Source organism: Trachurus trachurus (assembly GCF_905171665.1).
Source record: "Trachurus trachurus genome assembly, chromosome: 9".
NCBI classification, from domain to species: domain Eukaryota; kingdom Metazoa; phylum Chordata; class Actinopteri; order Carangiformes; family Carangidae; genus Trachurus; species Trachurus trachurus.
The window spans coordinates 28,068,076-28,081,226 of NC_139895.1; the positions used below are offsets into that span (position 1 = coordinate 28,068,076).

Genomic DNA, 13,151 nt, shown 5'->3' on the forward strand with positions numbered 1-13,151 from the left:
CAAACTGATTTGATTCAGATCAACAGTGTCATTATGTGACTCTGTCTTTCTTTCTTTTTTTTAATGCCACGGTGGAGACCAGACACACAAGTGAAGGACTGGGTGCGGCTGTTGTTATGGATTTTCCTGTAGTTTCTGCCATCTGCTTTGGATCTCCCAGCAACCCTATCAAAGTTTCTTCTATGTTAATGATCAGACAAAGGAATTGATCATCTGCAGCTGCAATTGGCCAGCTACAACATCAGACCAGATAAGAAAAGTGAGACGTCACAGAAGTTGGGCATGTCATGATTTTACTCCTGTCCCAACCCTACCACTACTAGACAGACGGAGAGGTAACTTCAGCACCACAGAGCACCTCTCTCACTGTCTTACTTGGTCTAATGTATCTTCCAACAGGGCGACAGTGATTGATATACACTCCATTTCACTGTACCTGAGGACCCCGACTCATCTGTTGTTGAAAGACCCTCAGGAATCATGGGGCACTTCACAGCTCTGATCGCTTTTCTTACTTGTATGGTAAGTTGGTCTGGTCTTTTTTTTTCATGAGCAAGTATGTGATACTTCCGCAATGGCACACTACTTTTTACAACACTAAAAACACTTCAGAAAAAAATTACTAAAACTATAGTCTGATCATTTCAATAATAAGTAAATGTAATCACTTACAGAAAAAAGGAATATATTGTAATTAAATTGTAGTTATTTATCACATAATCACAAGACTAAATGGTGGATTAAAGAAGTAGTTTCAACAGTAGAGCCATAAATGTAAAAGCCAAATCAATATTGTTGTGCTGTGTCACACCTTAGTATCCAAAGTCAACGTTGGCAAAGTGTTTGTAGGCAGCAAAAACCTGAGCAAAGTGTTTCAGATGAGACATTTTAGTTGAATTTTATTGAAGATGTGAAATGCCTACATAAAAATAAATCAAATAGAGAAATAAAGAGAAATTCACCACCTGTGTTTTCCGATTTCATGTATGCCCACATAAAAGTTAAAGTTTATATTTCAGTTTTTATCCATACAACAAGTTAAATAACTAAATAACTAATAAATAGTTTTTAATTAAGTAATGTAAACTGGCATTCACATACTTAAAAGTGATCTCAAAAACTTCTGTTCCGTCTAGTGTGTGTTAACTGTGTCATTCTTCCCAGTAAAGTGTAAAGACTGTGTTTTGTCTGTCTTATTTATGTCTAAAGATTAAACATTAGACATAATGTTGATAATATTCTTAATTTTTTATGCGTATTGAATGTCATATATTATAAATGTTTCTATTTCACATTACCTTTAGTTAAAAAAAGAAAAATGATTTAATTCAGTAGGCTACAAAGCATCAACATTGTGGTTGGATGGTAATTACTTTACTTAGTGCTTTGAAGGAAGAAGAAAATAATGAAAAAAAAAAATGTTTAAATGTGTAACTACTATATAAAAACTGAATAAATTACTTTTACATAAAAGAGATTTATTAATTTACAAGTAATTTTGGGGTGTTGTAATAAACTTTAAACCTACGGGACATATTTGAATTTGAATATTTTATTGTTCTAACAAGGTGACATTAAGTAGCTGACACAGCAGGATATAGTACAGCCCTAAAGTCATTATGTCACTATAAAGACATTTATGGGTTATTACTTAAGTGTCTTTAAAAGAAACACAATGATGGTTTACTATTTGTTCAATACAAATAGTGATAAATTCAAAATAGTGTAAAAAAAAAACTACACATAAATTACATGAGTAATCAGTAGAAACTGCTCTTAAATGTTTGTGCCTCATACTTTACATCTGTCTTCCCCACAGGTGTTGTCCGCAGCCCAACATGAGGCTGGCTTCTGTGCTTTCTATGACGAGTGTGGACTTAACCCTTCTGTAGAAGGGTCCCTCATCAAGCCTACTGTCCCCTGCTTCGACTACAGCCGTGCTCGACCAGTCACAGGATCACACTACAGGCAACTTAAACAGGTCTGTTCACCCTTCGTAATGTTAAGTGGTGACAGGAAAAAAGCATTAGAAAAACTATTTCATGTGTCAGGTTTATTGTGTTTGAGTCTTCTTCTGTAAAAAAACAAAAAAAAAAACAAGTCTGTTCTTGCTGCAGGTGTGTCCCATCCTGGACCGAGGTGAGGGCAACACTTTCGCCTGCTGCTCCACGAAACAGCTGAAATCTCTGGAAATGAGTCTGTCCCTGTCCAAGGCTGTGCTGATCCGCTGCCCCTCCTGTGCTGAGAACTTTGCCCACCTGCACTGCATCAACACCTGCAGCCCCAACCAGAGCCAGGTGGTAAAGGTCACAGAGGTCCAGAACGTCACCGACACCACGAACAAGACGAGGGAGGCTGTGACAGCTTACCAGGCATTCCTCACCACCAACTTTGCAAACGGTGCTTTCCAGTCATGTAAAAATGTCAGGATTCCTGCCACCGGAGGCTTCGCAATTGCCACCATGTGTGGTCGGTATGGTGCCAAGCTTTGCACCCCTCAGCGCTGGTATGACTTCCAGGGAGACTCCAGTAACGGTCTGGCTCCACTGGACATCGACTTCAGGCTGATAAACGAGGGAGACACTGAGGGAGTACCAGCGGGTGTGATTCCCTACAATGGACGTGCTCTGAAGTGTAATGAGACCACACCATCAGGAGGTCAAGTCTGCTCCTGCCAGGACTGTCAAGAGTCGTGCCCAAATGTGCCCCCCCTACCCCCACCCCCCAGCCCCTTCAGCCTGTTCGGGATAGACGGCTTCCTCGTCATCTCTCTAATCCTGCTCTGTGTCCTGGTATTTGCCTTCCTGTTTTACCTCGCTGTGTCCTGCATGTTAATGCATAAGAAAAGAAAGGATGAGGAGAAAGGAAAGAGAAAGAAGAAAGGAAAAGACCAGAACTCTAATGACGTGACCCAGCAGGTTGTTGATCCCTTAGATGTGACGTGTGCTGACATGACCAGCCTGGTAGCTCAAACTCATCTGACTGCATGGTTTCAGCGCTGGGGAACCCTCATGGCCACCTATCCCCTCACGGTAAGTATTTTAAACCAGTGGAGTGCCAATCCCAAATAGAGTCTGATACAGTCTGCATCATTTGGCATCATTTAAAGGGATAGTTCACCCAAAATTCAAATTTCACTCATTATCTACTCACCCTCATGTCGACTAAGAGCTGTGAGAAATTTTCAGAGTCCTCCGTTCCTTCTCTGAGTTACGGGGGGGGTCCGCGCAGCAGTATTTGTCCATATAATGGTTGTCAATGGATACCAACTTTCTTTGTCTAAAAAGACACACCAAAAAACATCCAAATACCTCCATACTGCTTGTCTGTAATGTCCCTCTTGTATTGAAGCCCTGACATGAGAAATTGTTCTGCCGGTCAGTGCAAATCGCGAGAGATTTGCACGGACACAGGAAGAGCACTTAACTGAGACACTGGGAGCTTCCGCTACAAACAAGCTTAAAATATAGACTTATTTAATTTTTTCGGAACAATTTCTCATATCTGGGCTTCAATACAAGAGGGACATTACAGACGAGCAGTATGGAGGTATTTGGATGTTTTTTGGTGTGTCTTTTTGGATGAAGAAAGTTGGTATCCTTTGACAACCATTATATGGACAAATACTGCTGTGCGGACCCCCCCGTAACTCAGAGAAGGAACGGAGGACTCTGAAAATTCTCCCAGCTCTTAGTCGACATGAGGTTGAGTAGATAATGAATGAAATTTGAATTTTGGGTGAACTATCCCTTTAAAAGCTGATATATGTTTTTGAAGGGAAAATCCAAATATTTTGACTAGAATTGTCTCATTGTCCTTCAAACAATCAATCACAATGATTTGAAACAAGTTTTCATCTTCATAATATCTTTGAAACATATCTATCAATATAAAACAGTAGACGCATAGTGACTTTAACAAAAACTAAGTTTGTCAGCCAAATGTAAGATGACAGTATGTCTCAGTGGTTGATATTTTGTCTTATTTCATCTTCATTTAAGGTGCTCCTGTTGTCAGCTGGAGTCGTGGCTGCTTTCGCTGCCGGCCTCAAATCCATTGAGCTCACCACCGACCCGGTTGAACTGTGGTCTGCTCCCAACAGCCAGGCCCGTCAGGAAAAAGACTTCCATGACACACACTTTGGCCCCTTCTTCAGGACGAACCAGCTGATCTTGACTGCTCCAAACAGAAAAGGCCACATTTATGATTCTTTGCTGTTCGGACCACAGAACTTCAGTGGGCTCGTATCCAAGGACCTCGTCATTGAACTGCTGGAGCTTCAGACACGAATAAGGGTAAAAAGCCCAGACTCAAAGCCAGACATTTGATGGTGTTTGTAAAAGCTGACTGTGTTATTTTGACACAATGATGCCTTTCTTTTGTCAGGATATTGAGTTCTGGTCAGAGGATCTGAACCGCACGGCAAATCTGAAAGATGTGTGCTTCGCACCGCTGAACCCAGTCAACTCCTCCCTGACAGACTGTGCTGTCAATAGTTTGCCACAGTACTTCCAGAACAGCTTGGACAACATTGACGCTAAGGTGAACATGACAGAGCTGGGAGTGACCAAAGAAGTGGACTGGAGAGATCACTTAATCTATTGCCTCAAGTAAGTATTCATGTCATCAAATGTCATTTCAACTCTTCAATTGAAGAACAAACTCAGTAATCTGTAATTTCTCATTGACTTAAACGTGACATTTTCCTCTTCTCTTTCCTCCCAAGCTCTCCCCTGTCCTTCAAAGACATCACCGATTTAGGTATGAGCTGCATGGCCGACTACGGAGCTCCAGTCTTCCCCTTTCTGGCTGTGGGGGGCTATAACAGTGAGTGGCTTTCAAACCTCACATTTTACTCATGAAAAACCATGAAAAAAGGGGCATTTCTGACTCATTTACATCCAATCTATTGTTGCTCCCAGATGACGACTACACCAACGCTGAGGCTTTCATCCTGACCTTCTCCCTCAACAACTACGCTCGTGACAACCCCAAGTTTAAAGTGGCCATGCAATGGGAGACGGAGTTTCTAAAGATTGTCCAAGAATACAAGAGAAACCCTAACACCAACTTCACTTTTGCATACATGGCGGAGGTACAATAAACTATGGTGGTACTGGTAGCCAAGGGTTTAAGATCCTCACTACTGTCTCAAATCCATAAAAATCAAAAATGCTAAAAAAAAAAAATTAAAAAAGAGAGAGAAGTTATCAGTGACATGCTGATAAAAATCTGCAATCACAGCTCCAAGGGTCATATTCAGTTCTCACCTCTTTTTCTATCATCTTACCATCTTAACCTTTAGGCCGCTAATATTTGACTTCTCTCTCCCCACTGTGTCCACAGAGGTCTTTGGAGGATGAGATTAATCGGACTACAGCAGAGGACATCCCCATCTTTATGATCAGCTATGCTGTAATTTTTGTTTACATTGCTGTTGCACTAGGAGAGTACTCTTCATGGAAACGCATACTGGTAAGACGATCAAGTTAAGGTAATGACCAAGATCAAAAACCATTAAAGTAACTGGATTGCTATCACCATCATTTGTGTGATGGCCTAATCACCAAATGTTAACATTGTTAGCGACCATGTTTGCTGATGCAGCCTCACAGACGTGCTAGCATGGTTATAGGCTAGTAGTCTTGTTAAACTGTCACATAAATTTGCTTTACTCTAAAACAGAGGTATACAACATGTGCTTCAGATATGATAAGCATCATCGAGACAGTACATTTTATGAGACCGTACTTATCATATACTGTATACGATAAGGAGAAACTGCTGTAGTACAGTATAGCTATCTCAGCTGTATAGTGCTTATCTATACAGAGCACGTAAGGTTTATTGGCCTTCAAGTCATACATGAAGAGGGACAAAACAGATATGAGGAAGTGAAAAAAGTTCACATACTGTAGTTAAATGTACATATTGAATCTTATCACTCTGTCTTCAAGGTGGACTCCAAGTTCCTGGTGGGTCTGGGTGGGATCCTGGTGGTCGGCTGCTCTGTCTTAGCTTCAATGGGCTTCTACTCCTGGATCGGCATCCCCTCCTCCCTGGTCATCCTGCAGGTCGTGCCCTTCCTGGTTCTGGCCGTAGGAGCTGACAACATCTTCATCTTTGTTCTGGAGTACCAGGTTTGTATATTAGTGTGCAACACCAGCATGCATAATTGGTGATTTTGTAAAATATATGGATACCATTTCATTAACTCTACTTTATTTCCAGAGAGATGTACGGAGGTCTGGAGAGAAGAGAGAGGAGCAGATTGGTCGTGTCCTTGGAAACGTAGCTCCCAGCATGCTCCTGTGCAGTCTGTCTGAGTCTGTCTGCTTCTTTCTAGGTAGGAGCATTCTTCTTTTTTTTAGACTATGACAAAAACTAAAAGAACAAAGAGCAATATGTGATGCAAAAAAAGATGCTTATAGGAAGGGGCTGTTAAGCTTCCATTCAGTGTGTTAACCTCTAACCTTGTCTCTGTTTTTCTATCCAAGGGGCCCTGTCCACCATGCCAGCAGTCAAGTCCTTTGCTCTGTACGCTGCTCTGGCTGTGCTCATGGACTTCATCCTCCAGATGACGGCCTTTGTGGCGCTGCTGTCCTTGGATGCCCGGCGCCAAGACAACAACCGCTGTGAACTGGTCTGCTGTGTCACTGTATCTACAAAACGTCCCAACAAGCCCAACGAGGGCTTCCTCCTGCCCCTCATGAGGAAATACTACGCCCCTGTCCTATTGCACCGTTACACCAGGGCCGTAGTGGTAAGGCTAGTGACACTTCAGCTAATAACACAAGACATACTCACTGTTGTGCATAAAATACCATTAAAAAACAAAGCTAATGCTAAAAAGTCTGTTTGTTGAATCAGTATTTCTTGAATCAGTTCTGTCATGTCTTCTCTCCAGATGCTGGTTTTTATCTTCATGCTTTCTGGGTCTGTGTTCCTTACGTTTCATGTCAAAGTTGGTCTGGATCAGGAGCTGGCTATGCCTCAGGTGAGTAAGTGGTGCTTCATGGATATAAATCAATGACCACACACTCTTCTTTCACTGTAACCGTACAAAGATTTTTCTGTTTTTGGTGCAGGGCTCTTTTATGTTGGACTATTTCAAGTACCTGTACAAATACTTTGAAGTTGGAGTCCCAGTTTACTTTGTAACGAAAAAGGGCTACAACTTCAGTAGTGTGGAGGGAATGAATGGAGTCTGCTCCAGCGTGGGCTGTGATCAGTTCTCACTGACCCAGAAGATCCAGTATGCCACCAACCACCCTGAACGGTGAGTCAGTGGGTTCAGTTTTTTAATGATCCAGACAGATGAAAAATGTTGGCGCCGCTCAACTCTGCATCAACCACTTCCTCAGTCAGAGCAGCAGAGAGGGAGTTTCTCTCTTTGTTTATCACATCATCATTTTTCATTGACAGATCCTTGAACCTACTGATATCACAGTAGCAACCTTTTGCATACTGGCCAATCAGATCAGTTAATGATAAACTGAGTTACATGAATGGCACAGAGCAGATAAAAAGCTGCCTCTAACTGATCACATAGTAAAGACAGAGCAGACATACAAAGCATTTCCTATAATCAATGTAATTAGTCAAAGTAAAGTAAGCAGAACCATTTGGTGCATTTTTTTTTAGTTAAATATCTTGAAGTGTAGGAGAAATCATTTCTGGTTCTATGTAAATGTATGAATTATAATTACATAAATTAAGCTGTGCACATACAGTACATATAGTAGGGGCGGTGAATAACCAAATATGATACATTAACCACGCTGTTATTTTCATATTATCAAATAACTTGAAGGGTGTTGTGACCGCTGGATAGATTATAACTAAGAACACACGTTTGTTTCCTTGAGATAAGTGCATTAATCATCAACATTATCAGCAGCATTGACATTATCAGCAGCTTACTCACAAACAACAACACTCCTCTCATAAAAGGGTAATTTGACAGAATTTCCGTGACCATGTGCGGTCCAACTGTATGATTAATTCAGCCAAAACTGTGTGTCTCCTACCTTAACTAATGTAAATATCACGCTGACCAAAGGGTCCTCCAGTCAGATGACGAACCCGATGCCACTCTCATATCTTTACAGCTGGTATAAAGCTGCAGCCAGGTAGCTTAGAGTAGCATAAAGACATCGTTAAAAGTGAAGTATAACTTCTCATATTTACATTTTAGTTTTTGCACAGACTGAACAAATGATGATATATCGTGTTAATCAGTGAGCTGTGAAAGGTGCTGTTGGGTGGGTTCTCACCTTTGGACAGAGACAGTCTAGCTGTTTCCAATCTTTATGGTAAGATACTGACTTTACAGTCTAGACAAATTTGGGTGATGTTTGTAAACACTACAGATCACAGACCATTTCAATACACATTTTTGACCTGCTTTTATAGATTTAGATCTCAGTTGCAATAAATATTGATGGAGGATTCACACATTTTGTGTTTTAGGTTTATGCATGAGATCTGGTCAAAAGACACATAACATTAGTCTCATCCTTTATCAAGGACCCCCTTATATTCTGGGCTTTCTTTAACCCATGATGATCTGATGTGTAGATCCTACTTGGCTATTCCTTCCAACTCCTGGGTGGATGATTTCATCGACTGGCTGAACCCTGGATCCAAATGTTGTCGTCTGTACAATGTGGGCCCAAATTTTGGAAAGTTCTGTCCTGCAAGCGAACGTGAGAAAAAAAAAACACACCACATCAACACACATTTTTTACTCTGAGTTTCCATTTATATGATGAAAGATAATTACCCTCACTGGATTAACACTCTCTGCTCCACGTCAACAGCTGCTTGGAAGTGTCTGCGCAAGTGTATGAATCCTCCTTCAGATGGCGTCCTCAGGCCCAGTAAGGAGAAATTCGACCGCTTCCTCCCTGCCTTCCTGGGTAACAGGCCTGACCTGCAGTGCCCCAAAGGGTGTGTATCGTATCGTATCGTATCGTAGCCGCACACATACGAAGACATCACAACATGAAAACAACATTCTCACTGCTTATCTTCTCTTACAACAGTGGTTTAGGAGCTTATGACACGGCCGTAGTGAGAGATGAGAATGGAGAAGTTATAGGTAAGTCATCTCAGAGCAGTCAGAGATGTTTATTTTATTTATTGTTTATATCCATTTAAATGGAGATGATGACTTTTATCTTCTTATATTCCCAGCTTCACGGTTCATGGCTTACCACACGCCTTTAACCAACTCTCAGGAGTTCACCGCTGCACTGCAGATGGCCAGAGAGTTAGCCAAAGACATCACCTCGAGCATGAGGAAAATACCAGGCACCTCTCCTGACTTTGAAGTGTTTCCTTACACGTATGTGCTTTCTATTTCCCACGCTCCTTCATGTCACCTTTACTCTAGTAGGGATGTCACGATTACTTGTTGTCACAATTAACAGTGGTATTAAACGCCACAATTAATTAATTGTAAAGTGTCCTAAATACTGTCACTTTCCAAAAATGATTATGTAGGAGCCATATCGGCAGATCAGCCACAGAACGAAAACAAAGTCACACAACAACTGCGTGTGTATTCGTTAAATTACGTTGATGTCAATTTACAATTGAATTTACAATTCAACAAACGGTAACACTGAATTGGTAGGAATTTAAATGTCATTTGTTAGAAAAAAATAATGTAATTATAAACTTAAACATTTGGTATCGATGACAATTAATGACTTTAATAGTTCAAACATTTCCCTTGGGGGGGATTAATAATTGGCCATATATTAATAGATACTTCATATATTTTGTGTATATAATTAGTCATATAATCATATTTTGACTATATTTGATTTTACACATTCATTGTGTTGTGAAATTAATTAATGCATAATAATCGTAATACCGTGATTATTTCTCTGACAATAATCGTACCAAGAAAATCTATAATCGTGACATCCCTACTCTACAGCGCTGTGGATGTGCAGTTTCTTGTCATACAGAATTGGACATTAAACCTAAAAGCAGCACTTTACATCTCTCCCTCCTTCAGGGTAACTAATGTATTCTACGAGCAGTATCTGACGATTGTGCCGGAGGGCCTCTTCAACATCTGCATCTGCCTGCTGCCGACCTTCGTGGTGTGCTGTCTGCTGCTGGGTCTGGACATCCGCTCCGGCCTGCTCAACCTGATCACCATCATCATGATCACTGTGGACACCGTGGGGGTGATGGCACTGTGGGGCATCGATTACAACGCGGTGGCCCTCATCAATCTGGTCACGGTACGGACGTGTCTGTGATGAGGATTAAAGGGAGACTCTGCCAATTTTACAAATGAAGTTCATTGATTTTATTGCGTACAGATTTATTCACCACGGTTTCATGCTCGATATGTAAAGTACAATTCTGTCTGGCCTTTCAGGTTTGATTGCTACTTCTGAAAATATGATTATAGAAAGACAAAGATAAAGAGGAACATTGCTTTGGGGAATTTCATGTGGTCATTTCCTACTTGATGACCTTCTCTGTGTGCTTTGCAGGCGGTGGGCATCTCGGTGGAGTTCGTCTCACATATGACAAGATCCTTTGCATTAAGCACCAAGCCCACACGTGTGGAAAGAGCCAAGGAGGCGACAGCAAACATGGGCAGCGCGGTAAGTAAACTGTGAGAGAAAGTCTAGTACAGACACTCAAAAATGTAATATTCACGTATAGTGCCATGCAGGTAATTCACTGAATGTCCACACACAGTAACTGCTGTCTGAGTTAATCATGTTAATTCTGTGCTCTGAAGGTATTTGCTGGCGTTGCCATGACCAACCTACCAGGCATCCTTGTGCTGGCGTTTGCTAAAGCGCAGCTCATCCAGATATTCTTCTTCCGGTTAAATCTGGTCATCACACTTCTGGGGATGGCACACGGACTCATCTTCCTCCCTGTGCTGCTCAGCTACTTCGGTATGCACTTTAGTTTCTGCATAAGAGAGGGCACCAATGAAACTCAGAGCGAGCGAGGGCTAAATCTCGATGTTTTCTTTTGTTCTTTTTTCAGGCCCCGGTCTGAATAAGGCCGTGCTGCTGCAGATCCAGCAGGCCAAAGCAAAGGCCAACCAGGAGATGGAGATGAGGAAACAAGCCTATGATAATCTGAGCTATGAAGACAATGAGGTAAAACAAGAGCCAGACTACAACTCAACAAAAACCACAGAGGCCAGCATAGCACCACATAGTATGGAAAAGCAGAAAGAGGAGAAAATTGAGCGTTTCTGAGCACCAGCCATAGACTCCTAACAAAAGCTCTGATGAGCAAATACCTCTGTCACAAACTGCACAAAGATGGACACAGAAACGGACAGATAGCAAACACAAGAGTCAGGTGTTTGGCTCTCCCGTATGGGAATCATTAACTTAACTATGTACCTCAATCAGAAATAGACCGGTGGGACTGTCAACAACAACACACAGTTGTGCAATATTTCTGAGCAATGCCGGAGTGGACTATAGCAATGAAGAGTCAACTTTCTCGTCTCAGCAAATGAAAGACGACACATTTCTCATCACACGTGCTGCTGCTGCTGCTGGGCAAGATTCAAAGGACAGGAAGCTGACAAATGTTGTTGAATTTTGTATTTTTTTATTGACTGTAATTATTTTATATGTGAATACTTCACATTAGTACTGTTTCGAGTGATTTAAAATGACACACTCCAGCATTTCATCAATATGCAGTATGATGCTATTGGTGTATAACGTGCAATCAAGTTTTTATTATGTGAATAAATATCCTTATTGATAACATTTGGTGTTTTAGTTTTCTGTTATAGGTGCTTGTGCATTTATAAATAGGGAATGCTGGCCCTGCAGAGATGTTGATTTGGATATGACATGTTTGTACATAACATTATCCAGGAGTCCAAAAACTACTGAGTCATTGAGATGTTGAAATAAAATATGTTGTTGCTCTTATCACTACTTTTATGGTTTATTTTTATCACTATTAAATCAAGTGGACTTCAGGACCATAAAATCCTTCTTTCGATTCCCACTGCACCCTGACTTGATGATTGGTTTTAACCTTGAGAAGTAAGATCTGTTTATTTATTATCTTTCTGTGCACTTCCTCACCAAGAGCAGGGTTGATGTTTTCTCAGTGCTTCCTGCTCTACACGTCCCTATTTGTCTCTTATCATGTATCTAATACTACTAGTTTGAGTTGCCACACAACAGGTGTGTGTTTGGAAATATAGAAACTGAGTTTTAAACTTTATTAAAGTAGGACAATGTGAGTGAGTGAATGAATGAATAAATGAATGAGTGAAAGAATGAAAATTTATTCTGGCCCATTTACATTCGCAAGAACATATAAATAAATACTTGATTTTAGATCGGAAGGGTGTAGGCTGATTTAATTTAGGATAGTGTATTGCATAATTATTCTTGAAAAGTTTTTTGAGCATTTTCAGTATTCTACATGTTATAACATTTTCAGGACTGTTATTCCTCTGGGTTAACCCCCCCCCCCCCCCCCCCCCTTACTGACAGAGAAACATTTTTAACATTTGTTAGCATCTTTGGTTTTTCAAATATAAATGCTCCTCTCAAGTTGTATTGACGGTCCTTCATTTTAAACAGCCTCTGGATTCTTGGTGGTAATTGCCCATTTTTCACTTTATGAATTGCATTGTATTGACATCTACTAAGTCTATAAATTCAATTTTTTTGGGGGGCTGGATAAATCATGGTAACTACCACTATGTTGAGGTGCCAGTTTATTGCCCTTTCTGCATGTTTTTACCTTTGGAAAGAAGGTTTTTAAATTGTGAAATTGATAATCTCCACAAGAGAAATTAAATATTCCTGCTGTCCTCAGACAGAAGGACATGATGGCATTCCTATGAAATGAGTAAAATAAGTAAAACATGCAAATGAAAAGTTGAAAAAAAAGGAAATATGTCAAATATCTTGGGTATTTCAAATTTTGTTTTATTAACAATGCATCCCTTTGATAGGATTGTATGTTTCTTTAGGTCGTCAATGCCCCCAAAACATACTGTACACATTATACAAGGGAAACCACGATTCAGGCAAAAAAAAAAAAAGAAAAAAATCTTTTTAAATTATAATACAGTCTTGAGGAAAAAATATAAATAACTTTTTTCTTCTCTGGTT

The 13,151-nt window shown here is 40.5% G+C and overlaps 1 protein-coding gene across 1 annotated transcript; it reads left to right on the forward strand.

Annotated features, from left to right (window-relative positions):
- Positions 1-334: 334 nt before the first annotated feature.
- Positions 335-11,946, forward strand: npc1l1 (NPC1-like 1). Its single transcript, XM_083978894.1, has 21 exons — positions 335-522; positions 1,820-1,981; positions 2,118-3,032; positions 4,002-4,295; positions 4,387-4,610; positions 4,727-4,827; positions 4,923-5,095; positions 5,347-5,475; positions 5,958-6,140; positions 6,232-6,346; positions 6,498-6,763; positions 6,908-6,997; positions 7,089-7,279; positions 8,581-8,708; positions 8,823-8,952; positions 9,048-9,103; positions 9,199-9,349; positions 10,034-10,265; positions 10,524-10,637; positions 10,778-10,940; positions 11,035-11,946. The coding sequence occupies exons 1-21, from the start codon at positions 481-483 to the stop codon at positions 11,250-11,252; spliced, it is 4,077 nt and encodes a 1,358-aa protein (XP_083835020.1). The 5' UTR covers positions 335-480; the 3' UTR covers positions 11,253-11,946.
- Positions 11,947-13,151: the final 1,205 nt, after the last annotated feature.

Excerpts from the sequence above, each read along its gene's own strand:
- npc1l1 (XM_083978894.1), top strand. The coding sequence starts at position 481 with ATGGGGCACTTCACAGCTCTGATCGCTTTTCTTACTTGTATG. Across the intron at positions 4,611-4,726 it reads CACTTAATCTATTGCCTCAA|CTCTCCCCTGTCCTTCAAAG; the intron begins GTAAGTATTCAT and ends TTTCCTCCCAAG. Across the intron at positions 7,280-8,580 it reads GCCACCAACCACCCTGAACG|ATCCTACTTGGCTATTCCTT; the intron begins GTGAGTCAGTGG and ends TCTGATGTGTAG.